The 21620-nt window shown below is 42.6% G+C and overlaps 1 protein-coding gene across 1 annotated transcript in view; it reads left to right on the top strand.

Annotated features, from left to right (window-relative positions):
* Window positions 1–21620, top strand: part of DMRT1 (doublesex and mab-3 related transcription factor 1) — a 154896-nt gene that overhangs the window by 84103 nt on the left and 49173 nt on the right. Inside the window, exon 4 of the mRNA XM_082403693.1 lies at window positions 7389–7533. Coding sequence (XP_082259819.1) covers window positions 7389–7533 — 145 coding nt within the window. The remainder of the gene's footprint in view (window positions 1–7388; window positions 7534–21620) is intronic.

Raw genomic sequence — 21620 nt, 5'->3', positions numbered from 1 at the left:
CATATTGTTTGTGGGTCACTAGTTTTGTCTAAAACAGTAGGTTGGAACAGAGTAGCAAAGGTTAATTAAATTTGTCCATCAAGATGGGAACAAAAGTGGGGATGCCTCTGATACTTCTGGTTCTAAAATCAAAGTTCCTGAGTGTGTGGTTACAGGCATCTTTTCTTCTCATTTTCAGACCCCCAGTTTGATCTTGGAACAGTGAAAATGTGAAGAGTTGTTAAAATCCAAAAGCAATGACTAGGTCTTTATATAATATGCAGGTGCCTTAATTTAAAATGGGAAAGGTGGCCTGGTTTAGTAGAGAGAAACTTCTGAGGCTGACTTGCCTTGCCATCCTGCCTTCTCTGCTTAATCCCTTGTGAGCTGAACCAAGGGATTTGATGTCTTGGAGCAGGTTTTTCCTATGTTCATGATGATTACATTATGAGGACTCAAGTATCTACAGTTTCCTGCCCACCCCCCGCCTCCCCACCCCCCTTAGATGTGAGATGTGCAAGGTACGTTTTCTCTGGAAAGTTACATTAAGGATGTCACCATTCCCAAAGCTCCCTCCACCTTTCTGCAGAGGTGTAATGTCAAGCTCTTAGAGACTTGCACGCTAGAGTGGAGAGTACTATGTCTTGATAGTTATTAACCCAATTTTAAAAAAACAAACCAGCTCTTTCACCAAAGCTGTTTCCTGTTGGCTTTTACGTGAACGATGCTTGCATTTCTGCCTGGCTCTGTGTGACTTCAGTTGGGAAGTCAGTCACACAGTTGGGTTTGTGTTTTAGATTTGTGAATGAGACAAATAGAAGTTTCTAACCTAAGAGCTAGAAAATCCTGTGTAAGTTTGTGGTTTGGGAAAAATGAGGAAGGCACTGGGCTAGTCCCAGAGGCTGTTTCCACATGAACTGCCCCCCTCTCTTTTGTGAACCCCGAAAATGCATAAAACCCTCCCAGGTTCCAGGAAAAGGAACCATTTTCAGAGTTTGGCTTTTTCTTACTGTGTACCTATTTTTGAAGGTCCTTACTTTCCGTCACCTGATTCTTACACCAATGTCTTTCAGACATTTTAGACCAAGACCCACAATAAGAAATATTTTATATTGTGATCCAGTATATTTTATACCTACATATAAACACAAAATTAAAGTTTCATAAAGCAGCTCTTACCATATTGTATACAGTGAATTCTCATATTTCTGTTTAACTCTATTCAGTTTCATTTCATTCATCTCCATACTGTTCCTAAAGTTATATGTATTTGCTGATTGCAGCTGCTGAATTACTTTGGGGCCCACTGAAGGGTCACAGTGCTGCATATTGTAAAACACTGGCTAGAGGAGTAAGCTGTTCTGTCTGTGCCAGTGATGCCGATGGTGAGAACAACCAAGTGACAAGTTTTAGGAAGTTAGTTTGGGTTTTTTAAAACGTGGGGCTATTTGCATCTTTTTTTAAACATTTTATTTATTTATTTTTGGCTGCGTTGGGTCTTGGTTGTGGCGCACGGGCTCCAGAGTGCATGGGCTCTGTAGTTTGTGGCACGCGGGCTCTCTAGTTGAGGTGCGTGGGCTCAGTAGTTGTGGTGCGCGGGCTTGGTTGCCCAGTGGCATGTAGGATCTTAGTTCCCCGACCAGGGATGGAACCCACGTCCTCTGCCCTGGAAGGCAGATTCTTAACCACTGGACCACCATGGAAGTCCCTATTTGCATCTTAATTGTTTTTGTTTTAAAAATCTACTCTGGTATTAGTCCAGCCTGGAATTGAGCTGCTTTTCTTCTATCCTTTTTGAAAAGCTCACCCACACAAGTTTTGTTTCGCTTTCACTTGTGTCCCAGGCTCTGAAGCTTTGGTAAACATGGAGCTTGCAATTTTAAACATCTTAGATGTATCACTTCTTAAATTGTTTGTCCTCTCTGTCATACTGCATGCACATCCTCTTTCTCTCTCCTTTTTCCCCCTCCCACCTCCTCTCTGAGGAGGAAGAGCACCTCTTGCATTTCTGGACAAACAGCTCTTATGTTCTCCAGCATCTAAGTGCTGACCCTCAAACACAGTTCTTGCCCCCACTGAAGGAGTCCCCCTGGCTCTTCAGGAATCCCTTCCAAGGGCCTGAGTCTTCACAGGCCAGTCTCCCTCTGTTTCCTTTTTCTCTTCCTGACTCTAGGGAGGGGAGTGGAAGGCATTCCATAATATAGCACCTAGGAGAAAGTAAGGTGGGCCGAGTGGAGGAAGTTAACTCCTAACGAAGTTAGGGGAGAAAAAATGACCTCCAGGGGAACAGAGGGACAGGGAAGGAAGAAGGGAGGGAAGGATTGTAGCTGTAGGGAGCCGGCTTGTGGCACATGACTCAGCATTGGGTCTGTTGATGATTCAGTCATCTCTGAAATGTGTGTATAACAGCAGTCATTAAAAATAACTCCTTCCAGCTGCGATGTGTGGCATCCCAGAGGATGAGTGAGGTGCCTATTTAAGGAGGGGGATGGGCGCTTGCCTTTTAGGAAAAAGCACCTTGCCTAGGTCTAAGGTCCTCGGACTAGGAGCATTCTCAGTGTATGATCAGGTGAGCGTGGGAACAGGCATCCCATTCAAATAGTTTGAAAAGAAGCTTCTTTTAAAACTAAAGAAATTCTTTGATAAGGAGTTAAAAAAAAGTCAGCCCTAACCTCCACTCTTAAGCTCACCAGAAGACCTAGAATTCCACAGCCTGCGAAGAGCCCTGCTTTGTTTTATAAAAAGGTTTCTGTTCTTAAAACCAAAGGTTTATCCCACATGTGGCTTTTGCAGTTAAAAGCCTGTAAGTCACATGTCAGTGCCAGCGGGATCTTCACGCTGTTTGTTTAAATATCAGAGTTTGCAATTAGGAAATTTATCCTATACAGTCACTCTTCTTGTGAAGACCATCCCCTTTCTGCGCCGACTCTAATTCTGTGCAGCTGAGCCCCGCTTGATATAAACGAGACCAGGACTTGGTTTTCAGGAATCTCTTTTACTGTTCCCCGGATGGAGTGTTCGATTCAGTGTGAGACCAGACTCTTCCTATCTGAAGTGTTAATAGACCACCAGTGAGTAGTGTTTAGGAATTTTTTTTTAAAGGAAGTGGGGTCAAACATTTTTACATTCTGTTGGGATTTTATCGTTATTATAAAAAAGGGTGACTGTGGTATATAAGAAGGAAACCTGTGGTTCAGATTCATTGCGCTGTATGTTCTCAACAGTTTAATAAAATAAAACCCAAAGCTCTTAGGTTTTCCTCCAGGGTGAATACTGACACCGCGCACGTTCTCCGCCAGCCCAGCTCCCATCTGTAGGTCATACTCTGGTTCAGAGACTTGGGGTGGGTAAGAAGGTATAAAACATGCCTCTTGCTTGCCAGCTACCACGTGCTAATAATAATAGTAGCCGTAATTCACCGGGATCCTGGGCTTTTAGGTTTTACTTGGTTTATTTGTTTAATTTAAAGGAATAAAAAATAAAATCTTGAGAAGAAGCAAGGCAGCATTGCATAAAGGAAAGAGAAGTTATATCCTTGCAGCAGAACTGAACAGTTCCTTTCGTTTGTGAGCACCTTTTATCCTTCAGTAGAACTTTGCTATTTTAGCTGGAGGTGAGACACTGAGCACAAGGGGGTAGTATTAGGTTAGCTGAAAGCAGGTTTTCTCAAGCTTGGCGCCATCTGAATGTTGGGCTGGACAGTTCTGTGTGGGGCTGTCCTGTGCATTGGAGGACGCTTAGCGGCGTCCCTGGTCTCTGCTCACCAGATGCCAGTAGCACCCCCCATACACACCTCGTTGTGACAATTAAAAGTGTCTCCAGACTTTGCTAAATGTCCCCAGGGGACAAATTACCCCAAGCTGAGTACTACTGGTTTAAAATATCATACAACAGGACATTTCAAAGGTCTCCTTATCTACCCGTTTTTGTCTCAGCCCAAAGTCGCAGGCTGTGATTTTTTTTTTTTAAGTTAGAAGGGAGTAAGAAGTGATCTAGAGTTTTAAATCGCATTTTTCCACGCCTCTTTCTGGACTTTCTGGGTGAATCACGATTCAGTTTTAACTTCATGTTTCAGAGGTTTACATGTGCACTTTGAAATGCATCAAACCGGCCTTCTTTCTTATTTCCAAGTCGTTGCATGGATGGTTATTTGTAGATTATTCTTCTAGTTGGGAGCCGGTGAAGCGATTGGGGGCCTCAGTAAGTTCACATTTTAATAATCTCAGGTGGAGTCTGACCCTTTGTATCTTTTTCTTCTTTTGCTGGAGGTCTTTTATAGCTCAGTCATCTAGGGATTCATTAGAGAAATAGAAAGTCTGAGTTCAGTTAACTCAATATCTATTTCCAAATAATCCTTGTTATTTGATGCTTTCTGAAAACAGAAAAGGAATTAAGGAAAAACATATACATGGATTTGAAATTGTGTTTATTTTCTGGTAAGCTTTAGTTGAAAGACAAAAAAGAACTCTACAGTTTATCTGAATCTCTTTTTAAATATTATATTATACATATTGGGATTGGCAGCAGTTGACCGGTCTGTTTGTCAGACTTAACCTTTTGCATTTTTTAGTTGATACTGGGGATTTGATACTTCTCCGGGTATGGGAAATATGTAGGTAATCCTAGAACACTGGTTCCTAATCTTGGTGTCACACTGGAATTACCTGGGGAGCTTTGAAAAAACCCAGGACCCAGGCCACATCCCAGAGCAGTGAAGTCTGATGCTCTAGGGGTGGAGCCCCGGCATCAATGCTGGGTCCCCACCTCCCCGTATTCCAGTGAGAGTGAAGGTTGAGGACCAGGGTGCATTTTTATAAATAAAGTTTTATTGGAACATAGCCATGCCCATTCATTTACTGATTGTCTAGAGACCCTGCGGCTTGTAAAGCCTAAGATAATTATTCTTTGGCCATTTACCAAAACATGTTTGCCGATTCCTACTCTAGACTCACAGTGAAAACTTTTAAAAACAGGCTTTACATAAAATTCATAGTAAAAGAAAAAAATCCAGTATTTTGCAGAGCCTTGCAGGGTCAATCCTGTCAGTTTTCTCGTACGTGGGAAAAACGGAAAAGCATTTTCCCTGAAGAACTTACTGGAAGATATTGTCAAACTGAAAGGAGAAGGGCCCAACTCACCACCCAGAGCGGGGAGGCTCCTTGGGTTACATCACGGCGCTTTGTACTTAAAAGTCGACACTTAGCCTCTAGTTCAGCGTTCATTACTTAGACTGTGTGATTGACTTGACAAAGGTCTATGGAGGCAGAAATGGCTCTTTAATGCAAAGTGTGTCTGAGTTTGTTAGTCCTGCTGCAGCCATGTTAGATGGCAGCAGACCCCTGAAGGAAATCCTTTAGCTCTGGGGAATCTCATATATAGAAAGAAAAAGAATGAAAAAAATTTAAATGTTTTTTTACATCATTTCCACCTTCCCTCAGTTCCGGTGGAAAGTTGATGGTTGTAAAGCAGTTGTTCAAAAGAGTTTTTTTAGAAGGTCCTCCTTTGGTCACGGCCCCTAAAGGCTCCAAGTATGAGAGAAATGATCATTTATTCTAGTCCCTTGAGCAGAATCAGCATCTCCTGATTGAGATGCTGATTGAGAGCGTGTCACACTGTGAGGTCCCCACCCCAGACTTGCTGAATCAGAGCCTACTTTTTAACAGGATCCCCTGGCTATTTGAATACACATTAAGAGAGCCCTGGGAAGCACTGGGCTAATTGATAACTGGGTCTGTGCAGTAAACTGACCATTGATCCTCACTTTAAATGATTTCACGGCTCCTTAATGGCTTCTGACTTGGGCTCACTCAATAAAGGCAGACGGTTTTTCCCCTTTGGCTATTTCCAAGGACAGCTTGCCTGCCCTCTTATTTAGTAAAGATTTATATAATGGTAGAAAATGAAAGTGGGGTGATTGAGTTAGAAGAGATAACATTTTATATGCGTCAGAAGAACAAACTGGAAAGGATAAAGGGAACTTGCCAGATAAACTTAACTTGTAAGGAAATAATCAAGTGGAATGGAGTCTTCTTTGCTTCTGCAGGAAGAAATAATCCACCCATTAGAACAGACATCTGCGCTGGGGAGCAGTTGGGAGGGTCAAAAATGAATCCCTTGAGCTTCTCAGATTAGCACAGAGAAATCAGGGAGTTAGGCCTTTCCACCAAGCGAAGCCATATTACTTAGGCCTATATCACTTGGGAAACTGTCCAGAATTTAGATGTTCATAGTAAATCTTGAGGAAGCCCAGTACCTAGTTTTATCCTGCCAGGCTCTGTCAAGTTACTACTATTTTCTTTATCAAGTAGTATTCTAAAGATTTGATTGAAAAATGTGATTTTCAAATTATGCCTTAATTCTTAAACAGAATTGGTTTATCCTTGAACATTCCCTTATGTTGACTTTTTAAATAAAGTTAATACCACCTGAATTTAGTTTTTTAAAGGCAGTATACGTACTTGAAGTCTAGCTCTTAGTTCAGCTGTTCTTGCTGTGAAGATCTATCTGATCATGTGTTTAGTGCTCATACCAGGGTCCGTGCAGGATTCAGAACAATTCTAATGTTCACGGAAGTGGCCAGGAAGAGCCAGGAAAGCAAGAGTGGAGACCCCTTTTAAGTCTGGAGTTTCCATCTCTAGCTTTGAATGAGAGGTCAGGAAGCTACGGGAACTGCTCCTTACCTAAAAGCTGCCTGACGGTCCCAAAGGCAGGGTCTGTTTGCCAGAAAAATGCATGACTGCCAAGTGTCAGCTGCCACTACTGTTGGAGAAGCAGCATGTGCCTCCCTTCTGCCTACCAGATCTCATTTTATGTCCTATTAGCAGAATCCAAATCACCTCCGGAAGCCTGGTGACAGGAGCATCTGGAAGAAGCAGATCCCAGACTTCCGTTCCTTGCTACAGGGAAAAGCATAGGAGGGGGGTGGGAATGGGCTCTGAGCGACAGTATCCAGCACGGCCTCATGCTGACGACAACAGCTGACCCTCACACAAGGCTTGCGTGTTTTTTTTTTAAATATTCTCTTGATGTGAACACTGTAAGGTAACCAAGGTAAGACGCTCGTTTTACCCAGGAGGAAACTTGTGAGGAAGTTAAATAACTTGCTCCTGGTCAGATGTGCTGGTCAGTGTTACAGGGGATTGTGTTGGCTCCCTTCTCTTTTGTACTTACTGGTCAAGCATCCTGTGACCAGATGGAATTAGAGGGGTACTTTAGAGGGGCCTCCAGCACCGAAAAGGCACCTCAGGCTGCACAGTTCTAGTATTTCTAGGGTCTGTGCACTGGAGGGGCATATTCATGGGTGAGGATACTTCCAACTTTAATAAGCTATTCCCTTAATTTAAAGAATTAGGTAGTTCTTATAATAGGCCACTTGGGTTTCAATATATTCCTTCTTTTTTCTTAAGCAGATGAAAAACTCGGAGAGCCGCCACGCAGTGAGTTCCCAGTACAGGATGCATTCTTACTACCCGCCTCCCTCCTACCTGGGCCAGAGCGTGTCCCAGATCTTCACCTTTGAGGACGGCCCCTCTTACTCGGAAGCCAAAGCGAGTGGTAGGTTCCTGGTTACGCAGCCTGGATTTGAGGTGGAGAGAGGCTACCTGCCCAGCACTGGGTCTCTGGTCCTCTCTAACAGCTTACCAGATAGCAGCTGTTGGAAAGGTTGTATAGTATCCTTTAAAATATTCAGTTATGGAATGATTTTGCTTTGCTAGATTCTTAATATCATGTTTCTCTTTTCTGGACACGTGGAGTGATAAGAATAAGATAGAGACTACCATCAGAAGCTAAAAATGTATTTTCTGGAGGATCAGTATGTAATATCAGGGGCCCTTTAAATGTGGTTCAAGTCCTGATATTTTTGGTGAAATGAATCTCTGTATATTGAAGAATCGTTTTCCAAAACTTTTCCAATTTAAAATTGAAGATGTATTCATCTTTTGCGGGAGGAAATAAAATAACATAATAAAACATTTTTGAATATAATAGATCTCAGAGTTTATGCAGTAGCAATGCAAATAACTCTGATATAATGGCTTTAAAATAAAAAATGACTGTTTGATGAACCAGAGCACTTTGAAATACACAATTCCTCAACTTCAATTTTAACTTTCTCCCCAATGTTTACACTGTGATGATAGGCTGGTCTTTTATGGCTGCTGTGTTTCCAGGCCCTGTTTTTAAGTTCTTTGTATTTAAGTATCATCTTTTGATCTAGGAAAATGAGAAGCATACGCAATTGAGGCAGTAAGTGGAAATCAGGGCAATAGTGAGTGAGTTGGTAGAGAAACCGACTATTAGAACTGACTCTACTAGACAAAAGAAGCTGGTTTTCTCAATAACGTGATTCTCTGTAAAGAACTGGCTTCTTGGTAAAACGAGTGCTTAGAGAGTGAGAATCAGAACTATGCTTTGATTTCCAAATTCAGAACAGTGAAGTCTAAAAAAGCTTTATTTACCATACTAAAATAAAATAAAGGATTTTGTTAATATGGAATACATAGGTCGAGGGAACCTGACCATTTTGAACTATAGAGAGACTGAAGTACACGTTATTGATTGCACTTTGACCCATTAATAATCACTTTTTATCAGGAGTGGACAAACGCAATTCTTTATGTAAATATTCATACCGTATAATGTATGCCCATGTGGTCCTTCTTTCATACTGCCTTTGATTCTATATATTTATGTGAATTATAAGCTCCTTAAGGACAGAGAACACATTTTATGTACCTTTTTAGCTGCTGTGATGCCTATTTGTTTTTCATCAGCTGAGTGAATGAATGAAGGAGTGAATGAACAAAGGAATAAATGAGTCAGGTATGATTTTTAAGTAAGCTTGCTCTATGAGAAAACACAGTCCCGAAAGGTCACAATCCTAACTCATCGTCTCATGAAGCCAGAGTTTAGGGATGGAGCAGTTAAAAAAACATTTGCTCATACAGAAAATTAGGACTGAAACTTAGTTTCAGGAAGAAATTGCCTGAGCTCCTTGCTCTAGGAATAGTGGAATATTTTTAGAAGCATTGGCATTCTTGAGACAGAGGTGTAAATTCAGAGCAAGGCAGTAAGACAAAAAGATAAGAGGAAATTTACTAGAGCGGAGAGGAAGGAATGTGGAGAGGAGCAATAGGCATTTGAATTTATGGCAGGAAAGGAAAAGGCTCAGAAGGAGAGAGGTTACGGTCCAGAAAAAAAAAGACCAGCCGCCCCAGTGTCCATAGTGAGAGACTGGGTGAATAACACCTAGGATTTCCTGAAACTTTTCTGGTGATACGTATGTTTGAAGGAGTGTGTTTGAAAGTGTGGTGCGAGGAGACCTCAGGCTTAACCTTCTGATCTTCTCTAACTCACTTCAGACATGAGGGAGTGAGCTAGGAAGAAATAACAGTGGAATCTCAGTAATATCTACTTTGGAATTGCCATGGAGAAGGAGAATGTGGATTCATAGGAAATCCAAACCTTAGCTTTATTTTTTAAAGAAATGCGGCTTTACGGCTTCCAAATATATGGTGTCTTGGGCTCCTACATTGCATGACGTTTTTACAGAGCAGGTGGGAAGGGGCGGGGAAAGAGAAAGTTGGGGGTCAATAGGAACACCTCAGGATCATCTCCTGGGGCATTGGATCCTCATTTTTATCATCGGCATCGACACAAGTGGGGGCCATTTAGGCCCTCTGGTAAATGGGGCTGAGGCTAGTGGCAGGATGCGGGGATGGGGACGGGGGCATCAGTATAGTCATTTGTGAGAAGGTGGTAGAGGCTGGCTGATAACCAGTTACATTTATCAGTTCTATCAAGTTTGAGTTGAGGTCCTTTGGTTGGTTGCATTAATAAATAAATTACAATTTGTAAATAGCATATCAATTATTTTAGGTGGGGATTTATAAGTAATTTGAAAAACAGTTTTTTCAGTAGGTTTAATGTTTTTGCTAAAGTCTTATTTAAGTATAAATTTGTCCATTAAATTCATTTTTCTTCAGTTTCTTTAAAGATAAACCGCTCTTTACCATCCAAAGAAATGAGTCCAAGTTCAAGGTTTTCCTCTGGTTTTGCTGAAGATTGCAACATGAAAATAGAACGTAGGGGGAAAAAGAATTACAGGGAAAGTTTTCCTTTTGCTGTGTTGCTACTGTTTAATGCTTTTCTTTGTAAAAAGTCTAGGAGCCATTCTCTCACTTTTTTTTATGTCTTGAAAAGTGTTAGGACATAGATCAGAGATTGTGGGGCCTGGTTGTGTAAGACTTTGTGAGCCATTGCAAGCACTTTGGCTCTTATCTCAAGTAGGTGGGAAGCCATTGGAGGGTTTCCAGCAAAGGGGTGACATGTCTGCTTGTGGTTTTTAAAGATCACTCTGGCTGCTGTTTAGGAACAGACTGTAGGGGTGCAAGGCGGAGGCAGGGACACCATTTAGAAGGCTGTGGCCATAATTCTTGCAAAAGACGGCAGTGGCTTAGTCGGGGTGGGAGTGTGGGAGTGATGACGGTGTGAGAGGGTTGAATTCTAGATACGTTTTGAAGATAGAACCACAAAGATTTGGTGATGAATTTGGGATGGGATGGAAAGGGAGGAGTGAAGGATGACTCCATCATTTTTGATCTGATCAAGTAGAAACACGGAGTTTCCACTTATTCAGGTAAAGAAGACCATGAGAAAAACAGGTTTGCAGGAATTGGGAGTTTACTTTTGCATGTGTTAAGTGTGAGATGTACGTGAGCCATCCAAGTGGATCGTCAAGTAGGAATTGGATGTACGAAGTCTGGAGTTGAGGGGCGATTTCCCTGCTGGAAATAGAAACTTGAGCGTTCACTGCGTAGATGTCATTTGAAGTTAAATATGGTGGGATCAACTGGAGAAGTGAGTATAGATGGAGAAGAATAAAGGACCAAGGACTGAGCTCTGAGGCCTTCTAGCGTTGAGAAGTTTGGTAGATGAGGAGGACCAGCAGAGGGGAGAGTCAGGTAGGTACCTTCTCCTACCCATGAGGTAGGAAGAAAACTAAGGAAGGCAAGTAAAGAAAGCATTTCAATGAACCGAGCCAAATAATGCTGATAGGTCAGATGAGATGAGGACTGGAATTGACCATGGGCTGTTGAAAGGTAGAAGTGATCAGCAGCTTGATGAGTGGCCCCTGTGGTGGGGAGGTGGGGACCATACCCTGACTGTGCGTCCAGGAGCACGTGGGAGAGAAGCATTGGGGCAGTGAGTGTAGACAGCTCTTGAAGGGGTCTTGCTGTAAGGGGAGTAATGAAATGGGACAGTACCTGGAGGAGGGGGTGAGTTCAAGGAAGCGCCTTTCCTCTTCTTTAAAGAAGGGGGTTATTATAATAGGTTATTATAAAGATTAGCTTATGTGAGGTGTGTGTGGAAGCATAATTGTCAGGGACGATGGCATGTCTCTGAGTAAGCGAGGTGGGGTGGGATCCCCTAGGGCACCCCTTGTAGCGCAGTGGTCCCCAGAGTGGGGCTGGGCATGCTTTGTTACTGGTCTAAGAGGAGATAAGAAAAGGAATTAAGAGTAAACAGCAATTTGACAGAGCGGTTCTATGTTGAATCAATAAAAAATTGGGGCTTGTAGTTTTTGTCTTTCACTTTCCTAGTAATTCATTTTTATATTGAAGTAAAATCCACCTGACATAAAATTAACCATTAACTATTTTAAAGTGTACAATTCAGTGGCATTTAGGAGGTCACAGTGTTGGGCAGCCATCACGTCTATCTAGTTCCAAGTCATTTCCATCACCCCACAAGGAAACCCCATACCCGTGAAGCAGTCACTTTCCATTCTCCCTTCCACCAGCCCCTGGTAACCACTAATCTGCTTTCTTGTTTCGATGGATTTGCCTATTGTAGATGTTTTGTGTAAATGGAATCATATAATATGTGTCCTTTTGGACTGTCTTCTTTCACTTAGCATAATATTTTCAAGGTTCATACAAGTTGTAGCATGAAATCAGTACTTCATTCCTTATTATAGCCTAATACGGTTGCATGTATGGATATACATTTTATCTGTTCATTAGTTGATGGACATTTGGGTTGTTTCCACCCTTTTTTGACATTGTTCATTGTATTACTATGAATATTCATGTACTAGTCTTTGTTTGAATACCTGTTTTTAGTTCTTCTGGGGTATACCTAGGAGTGGAATTGCTGGATCATATGGTAATTCTGTGTTTAACTTTTTGAAGAGCCTCCAAACTGTTACCCAGAGTGGCTGTACCATTTTACATTCCACTACAGTGTATGAGCGTTCCAATTTCTCTAGCCAACACTTGTTATTTTCCATTTTTTGGATTATGATTCTAGTAATTCATTTTTATTGTATTTTATAAAAGCATCAGACTGTGGTGGACTGGAAACTGAAAAAAAAATTTAAACAAAACAGGCCCTTCCTTGCAGATAGTTTGAGAAACACTGACCTAGTGCCCAAGTGGAAGGCTGGTTTATGTGTGAGTGTGGCCAGGTCATAGTAACAGTTGCAGGTTTTTCAGGAAGTGGTGGTAGGAGCATTCTGGAAATGATGCTTCCTCAACTTGGGATAAGGAGGCAGATTTCACAGCAACACCTCTGTGTCAGTAGATGCACACGTGTCTACAGGTAGGTGGCATTTCATATCTGTAAACGGGCATTTTCTCTACAGGTGAATTCTTGAATAAGTTCTTGGAGTATATGTAGCTGGACAACACTTGCAAAGAGGTTTAGATTTAAAATGGTAAAGGTGAACATGCTTAGATCTTTTTGTCTATAACGTTTTGTGATCTCAGTTTGAAAGTTAGAAATGGTGCATCCTGTTTCTTCTGGATCTTTGGCCACTTGCAGCTCAGATAAGTGGCAGGTTCCTGTGCAAACTCACCCTTCCTTTACATTCAAACTCTGCTTTTTTTAGGAGACAGAAACACACATTTGGATGCTTATTACCTCTCACGAGCTATTTACGTATTAGTCATCTGACACACATAGGATGTGAGCAGCTCTGAGGCCAGGTGCAGAGCGTTTACATTTTACCCAAAGGTCAGATGGCAAGGTCAGCAGAAGGGTCTCCCTGAGTTGAAGCCCTCATGTTCCTCCATGATGTCTGGGCAGCTTGTAGAGGCCTCTGTGTTCCCAAATAGGATTTTATGAATGCATTCAGCATTGGCAATTTTGTAGGCCGATGAATCTAGAAGTGCCCGATTTCACTGACGGCATATGCTACTGTCCCCACGGTTGTCATGACTAAATGCAAAGTGGTTGAGCTTTCACCCACGGAATGGACGTGCTTAATGCTGGGCGTTAGAGTTGGATTTTAGCAAAAGATGATGAGGTCGAACCTCCCAGTTTTGCAGGTGAGAACAGTGAGGTGGTGCTGGCTGTTGGAAGCACCCTCAGGTCTCCTCACTCATGATCCAGGACCCCAGAGCTGCCTTTAATGTGAGGTGATGTGATAGCTGTCCTGAGGGGCTGCCCGGCGGGGGTAGGAAAGGGGTGGTTCTGTGCTCAGCACCTGAATGGGAGCCGCGACTGAGCAGCTGTAGCCCTGGGGGTATCGGGCTCTTCTCTGAGAGCCTGAGTCTTCTCACCTGTTAAAGGAGCGGGAGGAGCTGGGCCCTGTGGAGCCCACACAGGTGTTGTGAGGATGAGCTCGTGTCCCTTTAAATCACACGTGCAGCAAGAGGGGCAGGGTGCTCTTCTTCCTTCCACCATTCCTTTCTGCAAGGGTTGTGTTGATGTTTCAGGTAGTTCTTGTCAGGGAGAAAGCTCTTCTGGAAATGTTTTAGTCCTGCTCAGACGGGCGGGAGAGCAGGCCAGGGAATCTGAGGGCTGCTTCTGTTGTGTATGCTCTGCTTTGAATTGTATGGCAAGCCTGTAGGAGAGAAGAACATTGACCCCTTGCTTTCCCTGCTTTTTAAAGAAAGCTGAATGGGTTTTATGCAACAGCTAGAAAATGTTGAGTTTACGCTTTGGCGCTCTAGGAAATGACTTATCTTTTGCTGAATTTCAAAGAAAAGAGCACTTGGCTGGTAAACCTGTTTTCCTTATGTGACCTTTTTATTCTCAGCTTTAGCTTTGAACAGAGAGGTAAGTGCACCATTCATTGGCAGTGACTGTGGAAGCCGATGCGTGCAAAGGAATGGACCCCCCAGGAGGGAAGATCTGGCTCAGATCCCCAGCTCTGGGCTGGATTGTAAGATGCTTGTTTAATCTCTTAGAGCTTTAGATCCCTCATCTGGAAGGTTGAAAAAGGTAATAAGAGCTTTATCTATTTTTATATATGGATCACAAAAAAATTATGTGAAAGCATGGCAGCAGCTATCAACTCCCTTAATCTCACGTGAAGACCCATCACCATGTCTTATATATCTTTTGATTTCAGCAAGTGCCTGGCACTGGGCCATACAAATGAAAGTGATCACAGTCATCAAGGAGGCTGTGTTTTTAGCCCTACAGGGACCCTGCTTGAAATGAACCATATGTGTATTGTGATTCTTGAAATTGGCTAGAATGATGGTCTGCTGAGTGAGGAACATGAAGCACACTAATTTTAAGCATATAATAAACACGGAGAAATGGCAGCTTTGAAGACTTACTTTTAATATATCACATATACGATATGTTTCAAAAGAAACAACCAGGGAAGAGGAATATATAAGGACACCAGCAGGTCCCTTTATACCTCAAGAATAGTATAGAAGGCAAGCTGAAATGCTGTTGCATGAGGACACACAAGCTTCTGTCTTCTTTTCAAACTTTTTTTCTCCCTCCATGAAAAGAGAGAGAGCTGATGGGACTCTAACATGTCCTCTGTGTAACATGCTGCCTTTTTTTTTTTTTTTTTTTTTAATTTTTATTTATTTATTTATTTATTTATGGCTGTGTTGGGTCTTCGTTTCTGTGCGAGGGCTTTCTCCAGTTGCGGCAAGCGGGGGCCACTGTTCATCGCGGTGCGCGGGCCTCTCACTATCGCGGCCTCTCCTGTTGGGGAGCACAGGCTCCAGACGCGCAGGCTCAGTAATTGTGGCTCACGGGCCCAGCTGCTCTGCGGCATGTGGGATCTTCCCAGACCAGGGCTCGAACCCGTGTCCCCTGCATTGGCAGGCAGATTCTCAACCACTGCGCCACCAGGGAAGCCCCCATGCTGCCTTTTGACAAGGCCACCATCAGTGTAGAAATAGCAGGCACTTCCCAGGGCCTACCTGAAGGATGTCAGACTCACTCATGGAAGGAAGAAGTTCACTCACTGCAGCACTTCAGCAAGAATTACCAGGGTGTGTTCTCACACATGAAGGGCAGGGATCTCATTCATTCATCTCTGTAGTCTTCCAAGTGCCTAGCCTGACACCATGTTCTCAGGGGACTCCTGGGATGTTTCATGGTTTCTTGTATGAATAAGAAACTGGCCTCTGGATTCTTTCTGCTGGTGCCTCCCTGGCCCAGAGTTAGGCATTCTGATAAAGCACTTGATGAAATAAATCGGTCATGGAAAAACGTGGGGTGCAACCCCCAGGCTGCAACGTATCCTGGATTTATATCATGTAGAATCTTCCCTTTGAAAAGCTCGAATTTTAAAGACTTAAATCTTTGCCTGTGACGGGTTTTTGATTGATAACACAGCCCTGCATGAGAAGTCAGGAGAAGCTTGATCACCGTTCACGCTAAGAGAGACCGGGTGGAGTTGCAGGCAGGATGCAGTGCCATCTCTGAGCCTGTTTCTAGAGTTGAGGAAGAGGAGCCAGTGTAGGAGCTCAGGTCTCTGAACTGCTTCTCTGGTGTTCTTTCTGCTGGTAGATCCTGTGGTTTCTTCTTCCCTCCCTTTCCTTTTCCTTTTCTCACAAACACGTACTTCTCACACTGTCTGTAAGACAATGCCCTGTGCATATTGTGGGGATAGCTCATTTAAGTCTTGTAATCATAGTATTATCCGCATTTTGCACATGAGGACACTGAGGCATGGAGACAATGCCTGTGAAGTAGGGAAGAGAAGGGGGTCCTCATTTCCACATGGCAGGTGGAAAAGCTGAGAACACAGTGATGACTTAGCTGGTCAAAAAACCCCAAAAGCAGCCTTAAAAAATCCACAGGGTATCAGGTGTGGTATTTACATTACTACTCCCCAAGCTAAATGTAAACTTTAAAACACCTTTATGACTTGATTGACATGGTAAAGTCACTGTTTAATTTTGCGGTGATATTTGCATCTTCTTTTTAATTTTTATTTATTTATTTATTTATTTATGACTGTGTTGGGTCTTCGTTTCTGTGCGAGGGCTTTCTCTAGTTGCGGCAAGTGGGGGCCACTCTTCATCGCGGTGCGGTGCGCGGGCCTCTCACTATCGCGGCCTCTCTTGTTGCGGAGCACAGGCTCCAGACGTTGCGGTGATATTTGAATTTTCTTTTTATTTAACAGGAGGGAGTAAAGTGCAAGTGTAATATTTGACAAAGGCAGACATTGCAAAATTAAATGACTAGTTATTAGCTTTGAAATTAAAAGTGCAAATCGAAATGAAACCACTTTTTTAAATTTTTTTTTTTCCCTCCATAGACATGGTTGTTATTTTAAAATTAGTGTGAATAAAAGGCCTGTTGAATTTCCCCAGATAATTTTTTTTTTTCACTTTATTTTTAATATTACAGTATCACCACCTGTGAGACAAATAATATACTATTATTAAAATATCCATAATCAAAGAAAGAAAAACTAATAAGTATAAAGATTATTCCATTTATCATACCATGTTTTTTAAATCTAAGCCTTAAAACACTTCAATTATGTATTTTTCCCAAGACGATATATATAGTAGGCGATATATATAGGCGATATATAGTTCAATTCAAAATGCCCACCCCTGTTAAGGGCCCGCCACCTACCTCACTACTGAACCAAGAACTTAAGGAAAGTAAGATGAATATGAAACCATCCCTACCCAAAGGGAATTACAGTTTCATGGGGAAATGAAGAGACAAAAATAATTTAAATCTACTATAGTAATTCAGGTGAGAAAGATGTATTTAATTAAGTCTAAAAAAAAAATCAGAAAACTCCTCCCTGAGGAAGTAATACAAGAGCTGAGTCTAAATGTATTATATGTTCTAACAAAACTAGAAATGAAAGGAAGTCCCTTCCAGGGAGAGGAAACAGTATGAGCAAAGGAACAGAAGTATGAAATGATATAGTACCTTCTCTCCTCTATCTCCTCCATCTGTGTGTGTGTGTGTGTGTGTGTGTGTGTTTATGTGTATAAAAAAGAGAAAATCAGTTCAAACAATGAGTGAAGTGTGAAGTTCATGACAGATGATGAGCCTTGAATAGCAGATCACGATGACCTTGTTAAGTGATGATTTTTTTAAAGGGATGATATAATCAGATTTGTGTTTTAGACTCATTGATTTGAGTGTGTTGCAAAGTTTGGGGGGGTAAAAATCCATGCATGAATCACATGGGACTCTGTTGCAGTTACTCAGGTGATAAGTAGTAAGGATCCAAGCTAAATCAATATAAATACAAATGGAACAAAAGGGGACCACTTTTTAAATCATATGTAAGTGATGAAAAGGTAGATATGGCTAGTAGGATTAAGATGTAGCCTGACTGGCTCCCCAAGTCCCTATCTTGGGTGTTATATCGATGGAGGTGTCATTAAGTAATATGGGAAATGCAGGAAGAATACTGGGACATTGACTGAGAGGAAGGAGAGAGTAGTGAATGATTATTTGAGTTTCCCCCAGATAATTTTGAAGAGAGACAGTATTTTACATTCTACCTAGTCTGTCAGTGGCTTATCATGAGGTTGCTTTTACATCTTTAACTTGTTTTTGAAAGACAGGGCACCTTTGCTGGGGTTTTCCTTTGGGCTAAAGATTGCAGTCAGGAGGGGACACGGAAAGCGCAGAGCTCTGGAAAGCACACTTTTAGGAACTCCCAAATGTCCTGACAGAACCAGATTGAACACAGTGACTAGACACTGCTGGCCCGTGTTTTTGGGGCTAATTTTATCTTGATGGGATGCAGGTGTGACGTTAGGCCCCCTACATGCCTGCTCAGTGGAGGGAACCCCATCTATTGTGGACACATGACACACCATCAAGTTTGCTTGTTCTGTTACTCATTCCATGACCACTTGTCTTTAAAAATCCTGAAGAGGCAGCACTCACATGGGCATGAACTTGGATAGACAGTGGCCGCTCTGGGCAGAGCGTCCAACATGATCACACGTGAGATTTCCTCACTTAATTCTGACTTGAGCCCACAGGGCTTCAGCGGTTTTTCTCAGGCGCGGTGTGGAGTAGCTCCGGAGTTTATGTTCCCTCCTTGGTTCCTCAGAGGCCCGGCCCAGGCCAAGTACAACTTGAATAACCTTCAGGAAAGCTGTGCTGTCCTTCTGTCCGCCGCTGTCTTTGAAAATTGCCTTCAGAGTTAGTGAGCAGGAACAGTTAAGATTTACAAACAATGATGAAGCTTGTCATGCATCTTTCACCATCCATCATGCAGGTGCCGTGCCTGGGCGGTGAAGTGTTCTTCATAAAAACCAGCTCAGTGTGAAATACACCTCGCTGCAGTGTTTACTGCTCTGAAGCTCGTCAGCGGCCCTTTATAGTAAATCCAGATTGCGATGTGACATTACAGTATATCATTGCCCGGCGCAGCGGGGTTTACACTGAGAATGAGTGCAGTGCACACCAGATGAGGTGTCCAAACTGAGTTATGTCAGAATTTGGCTGTTATATGGGGATAGCTTTTGTTTTCCGAACACTGAAAGTTAACTTTATATGTATTTATATTTATATATAGGCATATACTTCCCATCTTGCACATATACATGGGTATACAATATATGCTGGGGTCAGGTTCCAACTGGGCTTCTGTGTAAAGAATGGTAGCCAGCTTTTATGTCCCTTCCAACTGTTGTTCATTGAAATTGGCATCAACGGAATCTTTTGGGAGAACTAGAATAGATGGTTATTTCATCATAGAAGTGGGTTTGATTTTGCTGTGTGTAAAGTGGTCATATTTACCACTCTTTCTTACAAAAAAAAAGGGCCCCTCTTTCCTGGGATTACTGTGGTACTGGAATGATCCCTTGGCAGGAGGGCAAAGAGAAGAAACCCCACAGGACTGTCCTCACCTGCTCTCGAGCACCTGGCCTGTTGAGCTGAGTACATGCACTTGGGGGGAGGGCTCAAAAGTCAGTTGCTTATTTATTTATTTATTTTTGGCTGTGTTGGGTCTTTGTTTCTGTGCGAGGGCTTTCTCCAGTTGCGGCAAGCGGGAGCCACTCTTCATCGCGGTGCGTGGGCCTCTCACTATCGCGGCCTCTCTTGTTGCAGAGCACAGGCTCTAGAGTGCAGGCTCAGTGGTTGTGGCTCACGGGCCTAGTTGCTCCACGGCATGTGGGATCTTCCCAGACCAGGGCTCGAACCAGTGTGCCCTGCATTGGCAGGCAGATTCTCAACCATTGCGCCACCAGGGAAGCCCTCAGTTGCTTATTTATTATTTTTTTAGTGGGTATCAAAAGCCTAGTGCTGCCTCTGTTATCTTGAAAGATGCTGCTTCTAAGAGAAGATTTATGGTGTTTTAGCTTAAATCGGCAAAAAAAAAAAGAACACACTGAGTTTATTGCATGATCAGGTTTATTTACATTCACCCTAAAAGTGCCGATACTAAAAATGAGCTCCATAAAAAAATAATATTCAGAGATAACAGCAGGCCCTGCAGTCCCATGATCATCTTCTTAACACACATATTTTTAAATTCTCTTTTCAGTGTAGCAGGGTTGTTTGTGGTCTTCACACATCTGGCACTGCACAGAATCCAGGATCTGTCCCCCGTTTACACCAAGTCTAGGGTAGGCGTTGCCCCCACTTTAGATGCAGAGTTCTGAATATAGCCTTCCCGCCAGTGCCCTCTGCTCTTTTTCCTGGCTGTGTTTCCTCTTGGTCACAGTGTCTTCTTACTGGAGATTGACTAACCGTGCCACGTCTGAGCTTTCGGAAGCGGCACAGGACACTGTTGCAGGTGTGCGGTGCTGGCCTCGGGGGGTGGGACAGGGGCCGGAAGCCTCCCACTGGCCGTGGTGCCCGAGGAGGGAGAATAGCCGTTAGTCAGCCCAGCTCAATCACTTTGTTAGTGTTGTTAAGATCAACGCAGGATGGCCAGTTAAAGTTAAATGTCACATAAACCACAAACGTTATTTTAATGTTTAATAAGCATGTTCACGGTATTTTATTATATTAAAAATTATTTGTTTCTGAAATTTAAATTTAATTCAGCACCTTGTATTTTTATTTGCTAAATCTGGCAACCTCGGGCTTCGTCCAAGTCCTCTCTGAACCACCATTTTCGGGCACTGGGGTAGAAGGCAGAAATGAACAGTGGATGGAGGAGAGCAATACTTTCGCTAAGCATATTCGGCAGTTTAAGAGTTGCTTCATATGTATCTCTACAAACATAGTGCAAGAGGCAGTGCTGATCATGCTTGGAATGGTTTCCTGTTTTGGTTGAAGCTATTCATGGGTTTCTCTGTGAAAAATTTCTGGATTATAATTTCTCCTTGCACATGTTAACTGTGTTGTGTCTTCCTCTGTTTAGGTAATTTGTAGGTGCAGACATTTCTTTTATCATATTTTATAGGTTAGCTCCATTAATATAACAGCATATAAAAGTTAACCCACTGTTGCTTGGAAACTTACAGTTTTCGTGCATTTGGTTCAGTTGTTCCCTTGTACCTTCACCAGGCATTACAGGGACTCCTGAAGCTCTTGGGCAAGACCAGCTCCTCTGTCTCTTTCCTGAAGCCTCCCCACCCCCTACCAGGATATGAACTGATGGCTCAGTCAATAAACAAGTAATAAATTCATTTGAGTGCCAATTATGTGTCTGTGGCCCTAGGATTATGCCCAGGAGATGAACCATGGCAGAGAACATGCTGCAGTGATCCCTGAATGTTAGCAGATCTTAGGGACACAAGCCCTTCCCTTCCTGCCACAGAAGAACAGCCTTGCCTCTAAGCCTCTGCAGGTGTGTGAGGGAGGAACCACGTGCCCCACTGTCTTGCTCTTATTCCAGACTTGGTTGAAGTCTCCGCCATAAACCTAAGGGAGAGTTTCCATCTCCGGTTAGAGAAGTCAGGATCACCACCAGAGTCTGTGAATAGGTGTTCCAAATATGCAGCCCTTGTCAGGCATGTTTCCCCTTTGTTACTATATGGCTGTAGAGGTGGGATGGCCTTGGTTTGTTTGTTCATAACGACTTTATTGATACATAATTCACATACCATAAAATTCACCACTTTAAAGTATACAGTGCAGTGGTCTTTAGTATGTTGGCTAAGTTGTGCAACCATTATCACTGTCAAGTTCCAGAATATTCCCATCATCCCCCAGAGAATCCCCATATGCAGTCATTCCTCATTTCCACCTCCCTCTCAGCCCCTGGAAACTATTATTCTACTTGCTGTCTCTATGGATTTGCCTATTTCTGGACATTTCATATGAATGGAATCATATGATATGCAGCCTTTTTACATGTGACTTCTTTCACTTAGCATAATGTTTTCGAGGTTCATTCAAAATGAGGCTTGTAACAGGGCTTCATTCTTTTTTATGGCCAAATAAGATTTCATTATATGAAAAGGCTTGGTTTATTTTGAGTTCAAAAACTG

The sequence above is a fragment of the Balaenoptera borealis genome (assembly GCF_965194805.1).
Source record: "Balaenoptera borealis genome assembly, chromosome: 8".
Classification (NCBI taxonomy): domain Eukaryota; kingdom Metazoa; phylum Chordata; class Mammalia; order Artiodactyla; family Balaenopteridae; genus Balaenoptera; species Balaenoptera borealis.
This window is presented reverse-complemented; position numbering and strand designations above follow the sequence as displayed.